Raw genomic sequence first — 13,560 nt, 5'->3', positions numbered from 1 at the left:
GCTTTTACCAAATGCAAAAAGACACAGAAAACCTGACAAACAGAAAAGAAAAAGGTAGACTTTAGCTGGAGTGTGCACACACTGTTTCCTATCCCCTATAAAGACTACTGGAAATGTTGCAGATGGTGTATTTGTGGGCTTCCTACTGTTTTATAATACATGCTCTTTTTTTTTAAATGCTGCTTTATCATGAATTGGCAAACAAGCGAAGGGAAAAAAAAGTGACCAAACAGCTTACACCCTGAAAGACATGTTTTGGAAATCTTTCAGTTCAGTTGTAATCAGTAGTAAGCATAGATAAAGCCTAATTCTAAACTACAAAATATAACTACAAAAAATTACATGGCTTTATTTTATCTCCTTCTCAGTGACATAACAATTAAGTCACATAACTAAGTGGGTGTTGTGAAATGCATTGTTTTGTCACCTCCAAAAACACAGAAGTGGTTATGAGTGCTAAAATAGCTGGAAGTTTATTTTAACGACAATTTTCTTGAAAGGTAAAAATGTAACATAGTAACTATACATATAAATTTAACAGCAAAACACTTGTAACATGTATATTTTATAATCTGAAATTTAATGCAATATTCAATTCTATTTCTTAACAAATGGATGCTTCAAACAGTTCACTGATTTATTTAAAACATCAATCCTCCCACCAAAGAAAAAAAAAGTGAAAAACTGATCTCTGAACCTCGTCTAAAAGTTACAATTGCAGCAAGTACAAATTGCAAACTACTGTTGGAATATTCAGTAAGTTATTAAAGATACTTCAACGTACATATTTGACACAGGAACTATGTAACTCTAGAACTGAAGTTAGCGAATTTTACTCAGTGCCACACCAGTCGGTTCATTTAGCCACTGAAAAATCAGATACGGCTTTAGGCATTTAAATATCAGCAGAACTGTAGCCAAACATAAGAACTAAATCCCTTTGCTATTAGGGGCAAAGGCATCAAACTTATATCCTGAAATTGACTTAATATATAATAAACATGAAATTTAATAAGTCTTACAATCTTCACAAATTTCTTGGAATTCATTTCAGCTTTGTAGTTTCCATATCTCAACACACTACTTTTAAACTTAGAGGTTACAGAACAGAGAACAGATTCAGTGGATATGTAAACAAGTAAAATATACAGAACTGTTACCATCATAACCAGCAAACTTGCACAGCTTATATGATAATTATTCAACCATAACATACCATAAATGTATTTATACAAAAGCCTTAATTGGCAACAATTTCAGTTACTCAACATTGGATTTGCAAAATTCATGGCATTTGTGTCACATTAACCCTTGGACTGTCACCTACTGCTGGGATGGATGTTTTAAAACATTTTTTTTTACTTCAAAATGTGCTTAAAAAATTCCTGCATTTCAACAAGAATACTGCAAAATTGAAGGGGAAGGAAAGTAAGTAGTGGCAGGGTAGGGAAGGTTTACTTTTTGATTAATGTACTCACACCGTGTTAAAGTAAAATAAGGATCTCAGCAAAATTCTGTATCATGCCTAATAAAAATGTCAATTACCGCCATGAAAACCCTCAGCTATGTCTCTTCTCTCTTTTCCCCCACCCTCTTATATTCTCTACGTTTGAAATGTTACTTATCCATGATTTTATTTTAATTTTTTTTTTTAAAAGTCTTCAGCATTTCACCATCCATACTAGGGCTGAAACCCACATCTTGAAAACATTCTCCGATTAGCTGAAAAATGGATTCCAAAGGCATGTTTTCAACCAATCAAGAGCCAGAACACTGAAGTTTAACCTATTGCATTACAGGAGTGGCCAGGTCAAAATATTAACATTTTTCTGTGATCCAACATCAAGCAGCTTAAGCACTCAAAATAAATGACTAATGGACCAATGATCTGAATAGCACCAAACAAATTATCTTGTCGACAGTTCCAAGACAAACAAGAATACAGTTATCCTCAAAGTAAATTAATGGGAGTGCTGAAATTAAAAATACAGCATCATAAAATAATACATTATTTTTTTATATTAGAAAGAATTTAGGATCTCCATAGTGTGCTTAGACTACAAAGAGTTTATATGCATACAACATCTTTGAAATGTACTGAATCACAAAACAGACATTTTTCTTCAGTTAAAAATTTTACCTGAGTGATACCATGTTTCCAAGCTCTGACGGTAAACTCCGTATCTTGTTGCACGATAGGTCCAAATAAACCAGATTATGGAGTTTGGCAATGTCAGGAGGAATACGTGAAAGCGAGTTGTCACCAAGATGCAATGCAGTCAAGTGTGTTAGTGACCACAAAGATGAACTCAAACTTCTAACTCTCCCTGCACAACAGATAAGTGAACAAAGATAAGTATCACACTTCTCTCCATTTTGCTTCCATCCTCCTCAAACAGGCAGTTCTGAGATGCAATGACTTGATTTAAAACATACATAAACATAAATACTTATTCAGAATTTTGTTGCCATTGTGTGTCAGTACTTAAGTGCATAAGGCCACTTTCCACACAGTTTAAATATACGCATCACGCTTTTATTTCTCTTGGCTAACGCTTGATAAAACGAGACACGGGGAAGGTGGAACAGATAGAAATTTAACTTTAACAACAACACCACCAACTTGGATTTATATAACGTCTTTACTGTAAAACTCCCCAAGGCAGTTCACAGGAGCATTAAAAAAATTTGACACTGAGCCACAGAGATATTTGAACAAGTTTTTTGGTCACCTGTCCTAAGAAGTAGGTTTTAAGAAGCAACTTAAAGGAGGAGAGAGGTAGTGAAGCGGAAAGGTTCAGGAAGGGAATTCCAGAGCTTAGGGCCTAAGCAGCTGAAGGCACGGCCGCCAACGGTGGTGTGATGAAAATCAGGGATGCACAAGAGGCCAGAATTGGAGGAATGCAGAGATATGAGGGTTGTAGGGCTGGAAGAGATTAAAGAGATGGGGAGGAGCAAGGCCACAGAGGACTTAAACACTAGGATGAGAATTTTAAATGAGGCGTTGCCAGACCAGGAGCCAATGTTGGTCAGCAAGCACAGGGGTGATGGGTGAACGCGACTTGGTGAGAGTTAGGATATGGGCAGTCTATGGAGTATAGAAGGTGGGAGGCTGGCCAGGAGAGAATTAGAACAATTGAGTCTGGGAGGTAACAAAAGCATGGATGAGGGTTTCAGCAGATGGGCTGAGGCAGGGGCAGAGACAGAGGATATTACAATGCTTTGTTCAGCCTGAAACCAAGGCAAAGGTCAAGGGAGAGGGTGCTGTCAAAGTAACTTTGGTGAATCACTGCAGTGCATCATGTAATCTTTACATAGTGATAGCATAAGGTGCCAGTGATGGAGGGTGTGGATATGGAATCTAGTGACATGGGCATAAATCAAGCAAACTATTTTCTCCTGGCTGATTGCGAGCTTTGAATGTTGTTACAACTGCACACATCCAGACAAGTATTCCACCAAAAAGAATGGACTTGAATTTACATAGTGCCTTTCACGACTTCAGGATGTCCCAAAGCATTTACAGCCAATGAAGTACTTTTGGTGTCATCACTGTTGTACTGTAGGAAACACAGCAGCCAATTTTCACACAGTAAGGTCCCAGGAATAGCAATGAAATAAGTGACCAGATCATCCGTTTTAAGTGTTGGTTGAGTAATACATGATAGCCAGGACACCGGGAGAATGATACAGCACAGAAAGAGGCCATTGCGCGCATCGTGCCTGTGCCAGTTCTTTGAAAGAGCTCTCCAATTAGTCCCATTCACGTGCAAATTTTTCCTTTCAAGTATTTATCTAATTACCTTTTGCAAGTTATTGAATCTGCTTCCACCACTCTTTCGAGCAGTGCATTCCAGATCATCATAACTAGCTACATAAAAACAAAATTCTCCTCATCTCGCCTCTGGTTCTTTTGCCAAGAACTCCCCTGCTTTTCTTTGAATTGTGTCATGAGATCTTTTACGTTCACCTGAGAGGGCAGACAAAGCCTCAGTTTAACGTATCACTCAAAAGATGGATCATCAAACTCCTGACTTAAACCTTGTAGATGGTGGGGCGACCATGTAGTGAGGAACTGAAGTTATGTGTACAACATACCAGGTAGGGGCAAGAGGGTTCCCTTGGAAGCCTTGGCTCCTGGATATTCGTGAACCACAGGTTTTTAAAATGACAGTCTGCATGGTTTTTTTTGGTACTAGCCCACAAACGACCAGATTTATGGAGTTCAATTTCACAACTTGCCATGGTGGGATTTGAACTCTCAACCCCCGTGGCTGCTAGTCCAGCACCATAACATCCACACAACCCAAATTTTTCCTCCCCAGTCATACAAGATTTACAAAGCCTTCCTCAAATCAGACACAGAACATTTGGGCTCAGACTAACTCTGAAAACTTCAGAGAACACAAGTTCCTGGACAAACATTGTTGCAAGTCATTTTCCCTGGTTGACGGGTTTACTAAGACTAAGAAAAAGGTTCTGGTGAGAGTATGAGCAACTTAGGACTAAATTAAAAAGCAGAACCACAAAGGTAATAATCTCTGAATTATTACCTGAGCCACAAGCAAATTGGCATAGGGTCAATAGGATAAGGGAGATGAATGCGTGGCTCAAAGATTGGTGTGGGAGAACTGGGTTTTGATTCACGGGGCACTGGCGCCAGCAATGGGGAAAAGAGAGCTGTTCCTTTGGGACGGACTACACCTGAACCATGCTGGGACCACAGTTCTAGCAAATTGAATAACTAGGGAGGTAGATAGGGCTTTAAACTAAATAAGATTGGGGGGGGGGTTCCCCAGTGGAGAGAAATCTAGAATGATAGAGAAAAGACAAGGAAGCAGTGCAGGAAAGTGATTGGGGTAAGGATAACCAGATTGTGTCAGGAGGGGGCAGAACGTACAAACAAAAGAGTGCACTAACAAATAGGGTCCAGGTAAGAAAAAACATGGTAATAAGACAAATAGGGCCATAGTATAAAAAAATGTTAAGATGTCTAAAAATGTTAAGACAAATCCAAAGGCACTATCTGAATGCTCGAAGCATTCGTAATAAGGTAGACGAATTAACTGCGCAAATAGATGTAAACGGATACGATATAATTGCGAATACAGAGACATGGCTGCAGGGTGACCAAGGCTGGGAGCTGAATATCCAAGGGTATTCGATATTTAGGAAGTACAAGCAAAATGGAAAAGGAGGTGGGGTGGCGTTGTTAGTGAAGGATGAAATCAGAGCAATAGTGAGAAAGGATACTGGCTCAGAAAATCAAGATGTAGAATCAGTCTGGGTGGAGTTAAGAAGCACCAAGGGGCAGAAAATGCTAGTGGGAGTTGTCGAAGGCCTCCAAACAGTCGTGGTAATATAGGGGACAGCAAACAGGAAATTAGAGATGCATGTAACAAGGGTACTACAGTAATCATGGATGACTTTAATCTACATATAGACTGGCCAAACCAAATTAGCAAAATACTGTGGAGGATGAATTCCTGGAGCGTGTACAAGATGGTTTTTTAGACCAGTACGTTGAGGATCCAACCAGCGAACAGGCTATCCTAAATTGCGTATTGTGCAATGAGAAGGGGTTGAGAGGGGGTTAATTAATAATCTTGTTGTGCAGGGTCCTTTAGGGAAGAGTGACCATAACACGATAGAATTCTTCATTAAGATAGAAAATGAAGTAGTCCCATCCGAAGCTAGGATCTGAAATCTAAACAAAGGAAACTACGAAGGTATGAGGAGTGAGTTGGCTATGATAGATTGGGAAGCTTCATTAAAAGGCAAGACAGGGGATAGCCAATGGCTAACATTTAAAGAACGAATGCAAGAATTGCAACATTTATACATTCCTTTCTGGCGCAAAAACACAAAGAAAAGTAGACCAACTATGGTTAACAAAAGAAAATAAGGATAGTATTAGATCCAAAGAGGAGTCATATAAAGTTGCCAGAAAAAGTAGCAAGCCTGAGGAATGGGAGCAGTTTAGAATTCAGCAAAAAAGGTCACGAGAATGATTAAGAGGGGAAAAATAGAGTATGAGAGTAAACTTGCAAGGAACATGAAAGTGGACTGTAAAAGCTTCTACAAGTATGTAAAAAGAAAAAGATTAGTGAAGACAAATGTCGGTCCCTTGCAGTCATAAACAGGAGAATTTACAATAGGGAACAAGGAAATGGCAGAGCAATTAAACAAATACTTTGTATCCTCTTCCATGAAGACAGAACCAAATAACTTCCCAGAAGTGCTAGGGGACCAAGAGTCCAGCGAGGAGGAGGAATTAAAGAAAATTAGTAAAAAAAAAAGTGCTGGAGAAATTAATGGGACTGAAAGCAGATAAATCCCCAGGGCCTGATAATCTGCATCCCAGAGTACTAAAAGAGGTAGCCATGGAAATAGTGGATGCATTGGTTGCCGTCTTCCAAAATTCTATAGATTATGGAACAGTTCCTGCAGATTGGAAGGTGGCAAATATAACCCCACTATTTAAAAAAGGGAGAGAAATCAGGGAACTACATCAGTAGTAGGGAAAATGCTAGTGTCTATTATAAAGGATGTGATAGAAAATATCAACGGGATTAGACGAAGTCAACATGGATTTATGAAGGGGAAATCGTGTTTGACAAACCTACTGGAGTTTTTTTTGAGGATGTAACTGGTAGACTAGATAAGGAAGAACCAGCGAATGTGGTGTATTTGGATTTGCAGGAGGCCTTTGATAAAGTCCCACATAAGAGGTTAGTGTGCAAAATTAAAGCACATGGGATTGGGGGTAATATACTGGCATGGATTGAAAATTGCTTAACAGACAGGAAACAAATGGGTCTTTTTCGGGGTGGCAGGCGGTGACTAGAGGGGTACTGCAGGGGTCAGTGCTTGGGCCCCAGCTATTCACAATATATATCAATGATTTGGATGAGGGGACCAAATGTAATATTTCCAAGTTTGCTGAAAACACAAAACTAGGTGGGATCGGGAGTTGAGAGGAGGATGCAAAGAGGCTTCAAGGTGATTTAGACAAGTTGAGTGAGTGGGCAAATACATGGCAGATGCAGTATAACGTGGATAAATATGAAGTTATGGAGAGAATTCTTTAAAATGGTGAGAGATTGGGAAATGTTGATGTACAAAAGGAGCCTGGGTGTCCCTGTACACCAGTCACTGAAAGCAAACATGCAGGTGCAGCAAGCAGTTAGGAAGGCAAATGGTGTGTTGGAAATTCATTGCAAGAGGATTTGAGTATAGGAGCAAGGATGTCTTATTGCAGTTATACAGGGCCTTGGTGAGACCACACCTGGAGTATTGTGTGCAGTTTTGGCCTCCATACCTAAGAAAGGATATACTTGCCATAGAGGGAGTGCAGCGAAGGTTCACCAGACTGATTCCTGGGATGGCAGGACTGTCGCATGAGGAGATTGGGTCGACTTGGCCTGTATTCACTCGAGTTTAGAAGAATGAGAGGAGATCTATTGAAATGTATAAAATTCTGACAGGGCTAGACAGACTGGATGCAGGGAGGGTGTTTCCCCTGGCTGGGTGGGCTAGAACGAGGGATCACAGTCTCAGGATACGGGGTAAGACATTTAGGACTGAGAAGAGGAGAAATGTCTTCACTCAGAGGGTGGTGAACCTGTGGAATTTTCCACCACAGATGGCTGTGGAGGCCAAGTCACTGAGAGCAGGAATATGGTATCGAGATAGCGGATCAGAAATTATCATCTTGACTGGTGGAGCAGGCTCGAAGGGCCGAATGGCCCACTCCTGCTCCTATTTTCGATGTTTCTGTGTTTACCCCCCACACCCCGAAATAACTGGAAGATAAACAAATTTAGTATTGTTGCTTACAGGGCTCCTCCATGGACCCCTGCAAATGAAGATATATTAAAAATTCAAAATAAAAACCGATTAGTGATTTGAAGAACTCTTAATAGTTACGCACCCATCAATTCTGCTCAGAGTTGCTTTAACTTGCTAATGGCGCTTTTTAATAGAATTGGTGGCTTTTACAGTTTACATTCAAATCCAGTCCAGAATGATGGAATGAAACTATCCAAACAATTTCCTTATTGGATTCTTGCAGTCTAGGCCCATAATGTGGTTGAAGAGGAATAAACAGGACCACTGTTTTACAGTTGATGAATGTCAAATTTCCTTTTATTACATGGGATTTCAGAATTTTATCTGTTTTGGGATCACATTCTGCAACTCCATTGTTTATAATTAGGCCTATTGGTTTATGGTGACAGAACAGCTCAAATTCCATTATATGGGATTTTTACTATGTTTTGTAGAGTGCATTCTGTGAAACCACAAATCATGGTCTTGGCCTTAAGTGTAAGCTGGCATTTGACAGAACAAAATTTACACCAGGACAGGGAAAGAGATCATCAGAAGTTAAAATTAATAAATGTTGTTGGGGCACAGTAGAGGGGGCATTACTCTGCATCTAGCTGTGCTATACTGGAATCAAAGTGACTAAAATTGGGAAAGTTTGTTCCATTGTCCAGAATGGATGTAACTTCAGTCAGCTCAAATAAAACCTTGTGAATTCCAAATCATATGCTTATTACAATGCACCTCAGGTAAATGACGAGAGTCAAAACTCTCCAAAGTAGTTAAGAACATTAGTAATAGGAGCAGGGGTAGGCCATCCGGCCCCTCGAGCCTGCTCTGCCATTCAACAAGATCATGGCTGATCTTCTACCTCAACACCATTTTCCTGCACTATCCCCATATCGCTTGATGCCTTTAATATCTAGAAATCTATCGATCTCTGTTTTGAATGTACTCAATGACTGAGCCGCCACAGCCCTCTGGGGTAGAGAATTCCAAAGATTCACCACCCTCAGTGAAGAGATTTCTCCTCATCTATGTCCTAAATGGCCTACCCCTTATACTGAGACTGTGACCCCTGGTTCTAGACTCCCTAGCCAGGGGAAACATTCTCCCTGCATCTACTCTGTTGAGGCCTATAAGAATTTTGTATGTTTCAATGAGATCACCTCTCATTCTTCTAAACTCTAAAGAATACAGGCCTAGTCATTGAATCTCTCCTCATATGACAATCCCACCCATCCCAGGAATCAGTCTGGTGAACCTTTGTTGCACTCCCTCTATGACAAGTATATCCTCTCTTAGGTAAGGAAACCAAAATTGTACACAATACTCCAGGTGCGGTCTCACCAAGGCGCTACATAATTGCAGTAAGACATCTTTACTCCTGTACTCAAATCCTCTTGTAATAAAGGCCAACATACTATTTGCCTTCCTAATTGCTTGCTGCACCTGCATGTTAGCGTTCAGTGACTCAAGTACAAGGACACCCAGGTCCCTTTGAACATCAACATTTCCCAGTCTCTTACCATTTAAAAAATACTCTGCATTTCTGTTTTTCCTACCAAAGTGGATAAGTTCACATTTTTCCACATTATATTCCATCTGCCATGTTCTTGCCCACTTAGACTGTCCTTGAAGCCTCTTTGCATCCTCCTCACAACTCACATTCCCACCTAGTTTTGTGTCATCAGCAAACTTGGAAATATTGCATTTGGTCCCCTCATCCAAATCATTGATATAGATTGTGAATAGTTGGGGCCCAAGCACCGATCCCTGCGGTACCCCACTAGTCACAATCTGCCAACCTGAAAAAGACCCGTTTATTCCTACTCTGTTTTCTGTCTGTTAACCAATTCTCAATCCATGCCAGTATACTACCCCCAATTCCATGTGCTCTAACTTTGTTCACCAATCTCCTGTGTGGGACCTTATCGAAAGCCTTCTGAAAATCCAAATACACCACATCCACTGGCTCCCCCTTATCTATTCTACTAGTTACATCCTCAAAGAACTCAAATAGGTTTGTCAAACATGATTTCCTTTTCATAAATCCATGCTGACTCTGCCAAATCCTATTATTATTTTCGAAGTGTCCTGTTATCACATCCTTTATAATAGAGTCTAGCATTTTCCCTACTACTGATATCAGGCTAACAGGTCTGCAGTTCCCTGTTTTCTCTCTCCCTCCTTTCTTAAATAGTGGGGTTACATTTGCTACCCTCCAATCTGCAGGAACCATTCCAGAATCTATAGAATTTTGGAACATGACAACCAAATGCAGCCACTATCTCTATAGTCACCTCTTTCAAAACCCTGGGATGTAGATCATCAGGTCCTTGCGATTTATTGACTTTCAGTCCCATTAATTTCTGTAGTACCATTTTTTTTCTAATACTAATTTCTTTCAGTTCCTCATTCTCGCCAGACCCTTGATTCTCTAGTATTTCTGGGAGGTTTTGAAGCAAAATCTTTTAAAATATGTAGATGAAATGATAGATACTTATGAATTAATAAAACAGTGCTACCATTCTAATTATCTTGGTCCCATGCACAGTACTTACCACTGATCTCCAACTCTGCCCAGTATGATTTCTTCCCATTTGCTGCTTCTTCTGAAGACATAATTGTATACATTCTCCGTGGATCAGGTGGATCATATTTTTCCCGGGGCATTCCGGTTACGCTGAAACGGCAATGCAAATTAAATTTACTAATGTGCACTTTTACAATTACTAATTAATATCACATTTAATACCTACACGGATATACTGCATACTTCATTAAAGAATTTTGCTCTATCTAGAAGAAATGGCAAGTTCTTGCAACTGAACATCAGGACGACTGAAGTTTTTGGCCCCCCACCACAAACTCCACTCTGTCACTGACTCCAACCCTCATCTCTCAGTCCTCAGACTCTAGCCATTCTTCAAAACATCACTGGTGGTGGAGCTCGACTCTCAAACTCCCTCCCTAAACCCTGGTGCCTCTCTTCTTTCTCCACATTTAAAATTCTTCTGAAAAGGCATCTTTTCAATCAAACTTTGTCACACTTCCTAGTCTCTGCTCCATAGTGTGGTTTTTGTTCCTTTATCTATTCTAATTTTTTTCTTCCCCCACCATCTAATGTACTGTTGCACATTTTCTACATTAAAAGATGTTACGTAATAGAATTGTTGCTTTACTTTCCTGAACTCTTCAATCATGGGAGCAAGTAACAGTAAATTGCATGTCCCCCTGCAGTGCAAATGAATTTAACTCTTTAAAGAAAAGCTTTTATCACCCATTTACCTGTATTGTCTTCTCTTTTCAACTGATTTTATCAAGTCAATGACTTTTACATCAAATCTGCTCGTACACACTTAGCATATGTATATTTATACCCCGAAAAAATACACAGCTCAAAATAGCCCACTTTAGGATTTACAAGGAAGCTTTTTGGGGAATGCAGTTAAAGTACAATTTCATTTCGCTACCAATAATTATTTCTTTACATGTCATTCTCTAGCACGTCTGCAATTCCTCTTATTCTCTCCACCACCACCCCCCACCACACACACAAAACTGAATTGTAGAGCGTTGAAATTTCATGCAACAATTCCTCTTCTCACAAAATAACACCAATTACAAGATCAAAACACCTAATTACAATTTTAGTGGCTTACTGGGGCTTTAAAATGTAATAGTTGCCACAGTGGAGCACATTTGCTAGAGGTTAAATCAGCCTACATTTAACCAGTTTCTTTTCACTTCCCCTCTTTAAATAATTCTAATAAGTCACACTGGACAGCTTTTACATCCTCATCAAATGCAGACTGACTTTGGAGTGGTTTGACACCTGAATCGAAACAGGATCATTGCACATTCCATACTATTTCTATTTGTTTTGGGGTCATTCAGTAGAAGGGCAACACATTATTATGGTATATATTGAATGCAACAAACAGTGCCATCAACTATTGCAATGATTTACCAAAACTGATCATCTCGTACTAGAGGTGGCATATGGTCGACATCATTTGATATTTTTAAAATTACTTGTAAATGATCAAATGTCACAACTGACAGTGAAGTGTATGCCACACATTCAGCATTTACTTCAGTATTACAGATGTCGAATGGTAGTTTTATTGTAGATATGTTGCAAAGTCATGTTCTTAATCTAATTGGAGGGAGCTTGTAAACTAAAGTTAAGATAGGACAATAGAAGTTTACGGAAATCATGGTCACCTTGCTAATACAATATATGCATGCATATTACCAAAATCACAACATACTTTTCAGCAGTTTGTCCAAATCATATCAAACCAATGGCTTAAAAAATTCAAAATTTTAATTTAATTTTATTTCATGTACATTCCATAAATTTTATTTACGAAGTTTATTTAAAAATCTCTTGCAAGCTTCCTGGCAAACAGCAATTCTTTGGTTGTTACGGTACTGTAGTGCAATGGCTGTGTTATTGGACTAGTAATCCAAAGAATACAAGTTCAACCCCCACCATGGCAGTTTGAGAAATTAAATTGGAGGTTAAAAAAGTATCTGGAAGTGAAAAGCTGATAGCAGAAAAAGTGACCATGAAGCTTTCGGATTGCCCTAAAAGCCCAACTGGTTCCCTAGTGTCCTTACCTCTAGTCCCATACCAATGTGGTTGACTCTTAACTGCAAGCCACTCAGTTGTATCAAACCGCTACATTGTGGTTTAAGACAACCACCACCTTCCCAGGGCAACTAATGCCATCCAGAGAATGAATTTTTAAAAAAAATAAGCACATTGATGACTTCAAAGTCTTTTAGCCAACTGCAATACTGGCTTCTGCCTCAACCAACCATGAATGCAAAGTAACAATAGGATACGGAGAACATCTAAAATGGTAGAAAATTCAGTACTACACCAAAAACCACACCATTCTGCCTAATATTGTATGTAGTTTTTACCCTTAATGAATACCACATTAATCCACACAAAATAATTGATATTAAATATGCACTCCAGCATTCCATTTCAATGGCATTTGGTTGAAATTTGAGAACTAAAACCTGGATGCTGAAAGACCGATCAAGCCTTCAAATACCGTCTATGAGCAGGAGTTGATGAATACCATACTTTAAATGGGAGAAAATGCACCCATTTTTAAAATCCATATATATTACTAGAAGTTAATAACTCAGATTCTCAGTAACTCCTTCAGAAGTGTAGAACAATTGAGATTATAGAATTCTCCATGGCCAGCACTTTGATCAAATAGTTTAATTCTTGGGAGTGGGGAAGCACAAAAATAGTCTGCTCCTGATCAAAAAAGTCATTTTCTGCTAAAAATCTGAATTATACATTAAGCTATGCAATGTAAACAACAAAAATAGTAATTTTATGCTAAAGAAAATTGAATCAAGCAACGTTTAAGTAGACTTTGTGATAATTTTGTAGAAGCCAGAGTTCTGCTGTTACACACTACTTCATTTCACACACTTAGCAGAAATGGTAAAAACTACCCTCTCCCCAAAATGAGGGTAATAATTTGAGATAATTGGTTGGAAGCTGCACTATTAAAGTCAACAGTTTTGGCATTGACCTCCATTCCCCTACTTCCACTATTCCTTTGGTCAGAGGCAGAAATGTCACCTGTGCTAGCTCAAATGTTAAAGTGGCTCAGGCAAGAATATTTCTGCAGCCCAATGAAGTCAACGCGAATGCCTGAAATTAGCAATGATGGAAATGGAAGAGGTAGAATA

At 39.2% G+C, this 13,560-nt stretch overlaps 1 protein-coding gene across 4 annotated transcripts in view; it reads right to left on the bottom strand.

Moving 5' to 3' along the window:
* cnot6a (CCR4-NOT transcription complex, subunit 6a) overlaps positions 1 to 13,560 on the bottom strand; it is a 79,527-nt gene that overhangs the window by 49,797 nt on the left and 16,170 nt on the right. For all 4 annotated transcript variants that reach the window (XM_067996285.1, XM_067996288.1, XM_067996287.1 and 1 more), the window contains exons 2-3: positions 10,392 to 10,513; positions 2,141 to 2,327 (exon numbers count right to left, since the gene is read on the bottom strand). In XM_067996285.1, coding sequence (XP_067852386.1) covers positions 2,141 to 2,327; positions 10,392 to 10,503 — 299 coding nt within the window. In that variant the 5' untranslated portion in view covers positions 10,504 to 10,513. The remainder of the gene's footprint in view (positions 1 to 2,140; positions 2,328 to 10,391; positions 10,514 to 13,560) is intronic.

This window comes from Heptranchias perlo, chromosome 14 (genome assembly GCF_035084215.1).
Source record: "Heptranchias perlo isolate sHepPer1 chromosome 14, sHepPer1.hap1, whole genome shotgun sequence".
Lineage (NCBI taxonomy): Eukaryota > Metazoa > Chordata > Chondrichthyes > Hexanchiformes > Hexanchidae > Heptranchias > Heptranchias perlo.
This window is presented reverse-complemented; position numbering and strand designations above follow the sequence as displayed.